The sequence below is a fragment of the Vigna unguiculata genome, chromosome 2 (genome assembly GCF_037176805.1).
Source record: "Vigna unguiculata cultivar grain cowpea cultivar isolate G323 ecotype 2 chromosome 2, ASM3717680v1, whole genome shotgun sequence".
In the NCBI taxonomy this organism is placed as follows: Eukaryota; Viridiplantae; Streptophyta; class Magnoliopsida; order Fabales; family Fabaceae; genus Vigna; species Vigna unguiculata.
Window position 1 is genome coordinate 22261015 of NC_140793.1, and position 9405 is coordinate 22270419.

Sequence of the window (9405 nt, forward strand, 5' to 3'; positions counted from 1 at the left end):
AATTATTAACGATGATGAATAAATGTATTCATAGAAAGGAATTATTCATAACTTAATACTTTTTATTGGTATCAAGTATTAATTGTTTAATATTTTTCTTTATTAATTTTTAACTCAATGTGGTTTCAATATTTATTGAAAGGAGCTAGTGGGTCTCTTTCATTAAATCAAGGTTAATGGTATTAGAAGGCAATGATTTGGCAAAGTGATACATTTATGTTTTTACAAGAAAAAAAATGTTCAGATTAGTTTATCAAAGTCATCTTCCTCATTGACCTTAACTATGGAAATGATTTAATGGTATACATTGATTGTATAGGATTGTGTGATGTATTCATCTCAAACAAGTAATAGAGTTTATTTCTTTGTTCACCCAAACCAATCGTGATCCCCTTCATCAAATCCTGTAAAATACACAATTGAGGAAAAAAAGTTATTGAACATTTAAATCTCTTGTAACTCGACTCACAAACATCAAATCCACCTTACATAATGGCACCCCAAGCACATTCTTCAAATTAATTATAGGATCCAAGGGTAAATTTCTAGTAAAAAGAATTAGAGTCTGATCTCCATTTGGCATAACAACCGGTGGTAAAGATGTATTTTCTTTACTATTGACAAGAAAATATGTAGAGGAAATTATGTGATCTTTTGCACCACTATCAATTATCAACTTGGGTGCGGACAAACCTGAAGAATGATTGACATTATTTGCCTTGGGAGTAGTTAATTGAGATGTTCCATTGTCTTGAATATCAGACAAAATTTGTTGTAATTACAATTCAGTTAATCCATTCACAATGGTCTAAACATGTGTTGTTGAGGCATCTCTAACATGATTTGCAGAAGATTGATTGTTGTCATTTGGCTTGAAATGATGGTTTTTAACTATAGCATGCTTGGACTGTCCTAGTGGATAATCGTGTAATTTTCAACATGTCTCTCTAGTGTGGTGATCTCTATCACAATGAGAACAATGCAGCAACTTGCGATAATTGGAATTAGGACGAGAAGACAAACCAGATTTGTAATAAACAAGGAATTTTGGTTCCTCTTTTTCAATAACCATGGAAGAAGCTTTAACCATTTCTCTTCTTGTACCCAAATTTCGTTGTTTTTCTTCTTGAATGATGGAAGAATAAGCTTGTGAAACATCGGGTAAAGGATTCATCAAAAAGAGTTGACAACAGACAACACTATAAGATTCATCCAACCCCATGAGAAATTGCATCATCTTGCATCTTTTGTTGTTTGTTCCACATGTGAAAATTGCATCATTGTAGGATCCTAACTCATCCCAAAATTTTTTTAACTTTGTATAGTAGGCAACAACTGTAAGTTGATCTTGAGTAAGGCAAGCAATCTCTTTCTCGAGTTGGAAAATGCATCGTGCATTGCTTTGAAAAAAATGATTTTGAAGATATTTCCAAACTTCATGAGCAATGTCATAAAAAATAACATTGTTTGCAATATCAAGGGTCAATGAATTAAGGATCCATGAAAGTACCATACCATTGCACTTTTTCCATGTTGTGTAGTCTCTTGGTTTGTTTGTGGTAGGTGGTGGTTTGATAGTTTAAAAACAAGAGAAAAAAAATTGGAGAAAAAAAGAGAGAGCAGATCATAATTGCTCTGGTACTATGTAAAAGTAAAGGGAATAATAGGATTTTGATTTATTCATAAACATATGAGGAATATATACACAAGTGTGTATCTTTAATTTGATGATTATGCTCCTATAAGTTACTTACTCCTATAATTAAACTATTATAATATAAGAGTTTCCATATTTACAGGAAGAATCATGAGATACAATTTACTTTCCTAACCATAAGAGTCATGATTTCCTCTTCGATATTCTTCATAACAATGTTTGAAAAGGACAACATTGTGGGTAAAAAGAGACAATCAAGATATATCATTATGTATTTATACACTTACATTTTTCACACACATTTTCTTTCACATTATATACCACATGTTAATTAAATAACATCTTTAAATGTTTTTATTTATTTAAATACAAACATAATACTTCATCAACTTTAAAGCATATCAATCTTATTATATACAAATCCAATCAAGTGATACAATTTTTGATTGAGCAAAATTTAACAAAAGAATTTTAAACTTAAACAAAAATGTTCAGCTTAAACGAGAATACGTGAAAGAGAATTATATCTTTATTCCATTTCCATTTGAATAAGAATAAATTGTTTAGTCAAAAGGAAGTATATTTTATCACACCCAAAACATCACAAAACTTATTTTATCATGTCTAACTTCTTTAATAAGTTAAAAATAACATTTTACACTACATTACTTCTAAATTTGTATAACATTGACCTAACTCAAATTGACTATTCCAAAATCTAGAGACACACATTATAGTTATAAGCCAAACACTTAAACATACAAATAGAGGTGACAAAATGAGTCAATCTGATCCGTTTTGGTCCGTCTCATCCTTGACCCACCAAAAACAGGTCAAGTCGGACTATCTCGCCACTGAAATACAAGACAGAAACTGCAACCCCTTGCCACAGGGCGAGTCGACAGGCTAGCCTCTGCTACTTTTTTTTTTTATTTTAAGAAAAAAAATATTTAAATTTATATAATATATATATATATATATGTATATATACACACTTATAAATAAATATTTAGAATATATTTAATCATAAAATTTTTTTTCTAAGCTTTTAATTGATTAATTAATATCTTTGATTAGATAAATTAAAATAATTATTATATTTACATGTTAAATTGCTCTATTTTATCTAATAATTGAAAATTAATTTGTAAGTGTTAATGATTTAAATTATAATAGTACTACGTCTTTACACTTATAAAAAAAATATAATATTTTAATTTTTAAAAATAAAAGAAATTAAAAAAAGGCTAGCGGACCAGGGGTGAGCTCTCCGACGTTTGGTCCGCCAGTTTGACAGACTAAGTAGGTCGATCCAAAACGGATTGACGGATTGAAAACTTCAACCTGACTCTCCCTTATCTTGGTGAGCTGGCACAACGAATCAGACCTACTTTGACACCCCTGCATACAAAATTAGTTATATTCATAAAGTTTTAAAACTCATTTTAACTGAATCAACAAAATATGATTATTTCAAACAGACAATTAAATTAAAAATTTGTGCTATACTTTTCAACAATTTAATAACTTTTCATTTTCCTAATCTTTATTTCAAATTATCTTAACACTTTCAATTTCAACTTAAAAATTTTAATTAGAAGTCAGTATCTAGCTTAGATGAAGTAAATTTATCAATTTTCATTATATTTATTCATGTGTTCGTCAAAGGAAAGATAAAAATGTAAAGCAAAATTAAAAAAATTCTAACTTTCTTACCATGAACCTAATTCATAAACAAAATATATTACTAGAAACTCACATTAGTCTATTTAACTCGGATGTTAAATTTATATAGAAAAATCTATACGTACAAACAATAAAATAGAAAGAAAAAAATGTGAATGAATAATATATATATATATATATATATATATATAACACAACTTACTTTATTCATTGTAAAATCATTTCTAACTCGCAAAAGAAATTGAGTCTTATATCATGTAATTCTAAAAAAAAAATTTGTTTTAGACAATTTTAAGTACATTATTATAAGTATTTTCTGTGTTATATAATTTAATCAAATTTAAGTGTAATACTAATGTATTTTCTCAATATTTAAATCACTCATATTTATTTAACAAATGTTATATAAATGGTAAAAGTTTAATAAAGATATCACTAGTTGACATTATATCATACAACTTTAGAATATATATTTAACTTTTTTTCAACAAAAAAATGAATATCATATAATATTAGGGATGGAAACAATTATTTCCAATTATGAGGACTAATAGATTTTTCTCTTTAAAATCTATTTTATATTGACACCAATATTATATATATATATATATATATATATAATTTTGATGTAATTAAATTTATATATCTTTTAAGAAAATTGTCTATAAATTGTTCATCATTATCTACTCAATAAGGTATAGTTTAGTAGGAAGGTAAGGAAAATCTAACTAATACTTATTTTTTCCAAAGATTAAACTCAAATGATACAAAATTAATTTATAATTGCATCTTGATTATCATATATTTTCGTTTTAGTATTGATATCCTTTAATATTTAATTAGATTTTGATTGCTTATCTTTTTATGTTAATCTTTTGTAAGAATAGAAAATTCAAAGACATTTTACTTTATTGATAGCTTAATTCGTGCTATTTTAGTTCTTCCAGTTTTTACAACTACAACAAAAATATCATTTTCTGTAATGAAAATTATCAAAACAAGTTTGCAAAAATAAAATTGAAAAAAAATCTTGCAAACAATAGTTATTTACATTGAAAAACAAATAACTTAAAATTTTAGTTTTTGATTCAATTATTGATGAGTTCAAAAATTTAAAGGAATGAAGAGCAAATGTTTCTGTGATCTCTTTTAGTTATAATTATACTAAATTATGTATTCATATTTATTGTATTAGTCACCAAAATTATTGGTCATGATTGGTCAAGGGTTGTGATGTTTCTTGTTAACCTCTCGTATAACTAGTGAAGCAAATCTACTCTGTCCTTCATTCCACAACCAAGCATTTTGAGTTAGACTTGTTCTTTGTTCGTGATCACATTTAGAAACAACATCTTAAGCTGCAACATATTCCCATTGTTACTCAGATTGTTGATACTCTCACAACGCCTTTCTCTGGTTCTTCCTTTTCTAGCTTTCGCTCTAAACTCATGGTGGAGCATCCCTTATGGGGGGATATTACATAGTCTGTTATAACTATTGTAACGTCCTTTTTCATATAGTTACATAGGTTGCAGATGGTCTATATAAACCCACTTTTGTACGATTTCTAAATACAATATTCAATATATCTTTTCCTTGATTCTGCAAGTCTTACTTTTCTCTTTCTTTTTGTTTCATTTTAGTTATAATTATACTATCTTATCTTATGTATCGGTGATAATAATTAAATATATAAATTTTGAACGTATTATATATTTTAACTCTTTAAAACTTTTGGTCAACATCGGTTAGGTTATGATATTCCCCAATTTCTTCAACCTCTAATATGACAAGTGAAAGTAAATCTACTCCTTGAATTGAACCTCATAATTGGATATAACATCAATTTCACTTTACTTCTTACTATATCCTTGAGAAGTTCCACCAAACTTGTTGTCTTCTTTGAAAGGAACAAAGACAACCACCACAATTTTCCTTCTAAAAAACTTCTTGTGTGGAGTTTCGTTGTGTCCTTTATTAAATCAAGTTTGCAGAGTTAAAGTGCAGAGGGTAAAGAAAGCTAAGAGAGGAAGAAGAGAGAAAATGGTGGTGAAGAGAGGAAGAAGGACAAAAGGGGTGATGGGAGATGGATGAGGGAGAACAAGGAGAAAAGGAAAAATGTGGTGGAAAGTGGAGGAAAAAAAATTCCAGAAATTGATATATGGTGAAATTGAATTAAAAATAAATCATATTGAATAAATTGATAAATATTAAAACTAAAATACAAGTTAAAGAATCAGAGAACCAAAATATTGAATACAATTTAAAATAAATTAAAATTACAATTTAGCTAAAATACAATAAATATCCATCAACTAATTAAGTTCAAGCTCTGATAATTAAAAAATAAGTAAATCTTTGATAGTTGAATAATTGAATCTTTGATGGATAAAATTTTGGCAAATCACCTTTTGATAGAATCTCACGACCTAACAATTTTATTCATAGAATCAATTTTAAAAGAATAAACTATCTCAATCTCACATGTTGGCTATTGTAGAATTAAGTGCAGGTTGCACTCGAACAATTGTTGAAGCAGAATAATCATTCCTTTCCATTTGAATTTAACATTACAAACACAATATTTTATTCAAATTATGTAATAAGTCTATATATAGGTTTGGGTTAAATATGTTTTTGGTTCCTTAACTTTCAGTAAATTTTAAAATTAATCCATTTTGAAATTTTTGACCAATTTAATCCTTCATCTTTCGAAATAAGTGGATTTAGTCATTTTAATCAAATTTTGTTAGGTTTATTTGATGTTTCGTACACATTTCAAGATTGTAATTGAGTTGTTTATACGGTTTGACACATTTTTACTTTAATATTAAGTCAAATATTATTATGAAATGCACTTGAAATGTCAAATAAATTTAACAAAATTTGATTAAAAGGACTAAATTCACGTAATTTAAAAGATGAAGAACTAAATTAGTTTAAAGTTTCGAAATGGACTAATTCCAAAATTAACTGAAAGTTAAGGAACCAAAAACATATTTAACCCAGGTTTTAAGTAGGTTCATATTAGCTAAAATAATGTTTGTATTTCAGAATCTTTACATATCTGATAATGTACTTTCTTTCTCCTTCAACCAAATGTTTTTGGTACAAAATCAATAATGTTTTGTTTTATTCAAAGGCATAGATTGCTAAGAAAGAGTAATATATAAATCATCCATATAAATTATGCTGCTTTAACCAAATATTTTCAAGTAATTAAATTACTAATATTCATTATATATAGTACAAAATTTATATGTTAAATACAACCTCGAACTCATCTTGATTATTTAACTTTTATCATTAAATTGGATAACTTAACCAATCTCAAGTTGAACTATCCGAATAATGAAGAACTCCTCAACTAAATTTACACAAATTATTACATAACACTCACACCTTATATGTCACCAGAAATTCCCAAACCTTCACTTTTAAACATGATTTAAAACATTGATTTTTTATTCCTCAAAACATATTCAATATAATAGTTTTATAGAATCTTGCAAGTTCTTATTCAAATATTTAACTTTAAATAAGCATTACCCCATTGTTTGGTTTAAAGATTTATTTTGAAATTTATTTCATTACAAAATTTTAAAAAAAGACTTGTTTTCCTAAGTTTTTATTTAGAGTTTAATCCTTACATAAAAATTAAACAAATATTTATTTGCTCAAATATTTCACTATAAAGATCTCAAACAATCATTTAACTTGATTGGGTGTTATATAGTACATCATATCTAAAACCAAATTAAGGTAAGTAGTCCAAAATACTCTTATAACAAAGTGTTTAATTTAATACCACTTTTAATAGAGTGAAAAATCTTTAATTAAAATCACTGAATTACTACATGAAAAGATTAATTTATTTAATATAATTTTTTATGAAGTGCAAAAACTTTAACTAAAATCACTAATTTACTACCATTAAAATAATTTAGACCAAGTCCATAAAGAAAACCACACACATAGAAAACAACATTCTTCACTGACATCCATTAACTCATAAAACCACCAACTTCTCACATTCTCTCACCTACTAGCTCTCCACCAATTAACAACCTCCAAAACCTACCATTAAACCCTAAAACAACCTAGGAAAACACAACAACAGATAAAAGAGATTAACTAAACCCTACTTAATTAATACTAAATAAAAACTCAAAACACGGAAACAGCAACCCTAGGCACAACCTTGCAAGACAGTGGTTTCTTCATCTCCATGGAGAGCTTGAGTTGCTCTTCCAAATCCACAGCACCATCATCAGAAGAAACCCATTTGAAATTCTGAAGGAGCTGAGCAAGCCAAAGATGAACAGAGGCCAAGCCCAAGGCCTTCCCAGGACACACCCTTCTCCCAGACCCGAACGGAGCCAACCTCAAATCATTCCCCATTATGCTCACATCCTCCTCAATGAACCGCTCCGGTTTGAACTTCTCCGGTTCAGCCCACACCCTCTCGTCGTGCGTGATTGCCCACATGTTCACCATCGTCGTCGTGCCTTTCGGAATGTGCTTGTCGCCCACAGTCACATCATGCACTGCCAGACGAGCCCAGGAGAGTAAAGGGCCCGGTGGGTGCACCCTCAGAGCCTCCTTCACAATGCACTGAAGGTACCGCAGGTTCGGAATGTCTGCATCGGAAACCAACCTTGAGGATCCGCACACACTGTCTATTTCCCTTTGAGCCTTTTCTTGTATCTCAGGGTGGAGAACCATCCTCGCCAGAATCCACTCCAGTAGAATCGCCACTGTGTCTGTTCCCCTGAAAATCATTTCCTGAGAAACTTCCAAGTTACAACACCATACAATAATTATAATAATACCTAAATCTATTGATGAAAATACCATTGTTCAGTGACATGCAAACATAGATATAAACAGATCAAAGCTTCATTTCAAGTTTACTGTAACTTTTCACCAACATGCAAAATGATGAGACCAAACAAATCCCTGAGATCTAAAGGAAAGATGATAAATAACTTACCCAAAGCACTGCAATCATATCAGCCTGGCTGAGTTTGTTTTCGTTCTCCAAATCAAGCAACACATCAACGAAATCAGACATCCCTTCATCTTTCACATACTCACCCTTCTCCCTCTTCATTCTGTGTTCCTCAATGATCTTCCCAACAAAAGCATTAACCTTTTCAACCAAATCCCTGCATCTCTTCCTCACACCCTGCAAATCCAACCACCCCAGCAAGGGAAAATGGTCGCTCCAGTTAAACACACCCAAAAGCTCATACCCTTCACTCACCAATGCCTCAAGCTCAGCCCCCTCACCCTCGTAAAACCCATAACACATCCCAAAAACGGTCATCATTACATTGTTCAACGACCCCAAATGAAGCACCTTTTTAACCTCCACGGGTCTGTCCTCACTCATAACCTTCTTCACCTCTTCCACCATTTTCAACCCCACCTCGCACCGGAACCCTTCGAATCCGGCTATTCTCTTCGGAGAAAAGAGGTGGAGAGCGGATATTCTCCTGAGGTTCCTCCAGTACTCTCCGTATGGTGCGAATCCCATCGCACGGTAGAACAGAAGCTCATAAGCCGATTCCTTCACCGGTCTATCAGCAAAACCAGTACTCCCCAGAATCTCCTTAGCAGTTTCCGGTTCGCTTGAAATGACGAACCGGGTTAAGCCGACGGAGAAAGCCATGAGCTTCTCCGCACTGTGCGAGCGAGCCAGTTTGGCCAATGTCCGGTGAGGAGTTAAACCGGTGAAGACTCGGAGCTGGGCCGTTACTGGACCAGGGATAATGGGTTGCACCGATGACTTGGACAAGGCCCAGGCAAGACCTCCGGGAGTAAGGAAAAGTATGAAAAGGAAGGTGAAGAGGATAACACATAGAACAGCTTGAACAGAGAGAACTTGGGACTCAACAAGACCAGGGAAGAACAAAAGGGGATGAACATCGAGTGACATTTTTTTGTTTTGGTGTTGAGAATGTGAAGAGAGAAGAAGGGTGGAGAAAAAGAGTGCAGAGGTAAGAGAGAGATGAAGAGCACAGCAAGTTGTGCTCGGAAGAAGGAATACTGAATGGTGT

The 9405-nt window shown here is 31.0% G+C and overlaps 1 protein-coding gene and 1 pseudogene across 1 annotated transcript; both read right to left on the reverse strand.

The window, feature by feature from the left end:
- Nucleotides 1–369: 369 nt before the first annotated feature.
- Nucleotides 370–1234, reverse strand: LOC146888446 (uncharacterized; annotated as a pseudogene).
- Nucleotides 1235–7248: 6014 nt separating this feature from the next.
- On the reverse strand, nt 7249–9405 carry CYP78A5 (cytochrome P450, family 78, subfamily A, polypeptide 5). Its single transcript, XM_028058893.2, has 2 exons — nt 8337–9405; nt 7249–8128 (listed from the first exon to the last, which is right to left on the reverse strand). Exons 1-2 carry the CDS (start codon nt 9282–9284, stop codon nt 7511–7513), a joined length of 1566 nt encoding a protein of 521 aa, XP_027914694.1. The 5' UTR covers nt 9285–9405; the 3' UTR covers nt 7249–7510.

Coding starts and splice junctions, on each gene's coding strand:
- CYP78A5 (XM_028058893.2), bottom strand. CDS start 9,284: ATGTCACTCGATGTTCATCCCCTTTTGTTCTTCCCTGGTCTTGTTGAG. Junction 8,129..8,336: donor ATATGATTGCAGTGCTTTGG/GTAAGTTATTTA, acceptor GAAGTTTCTCAG/GAAATGATTTTCAGGGGAAC.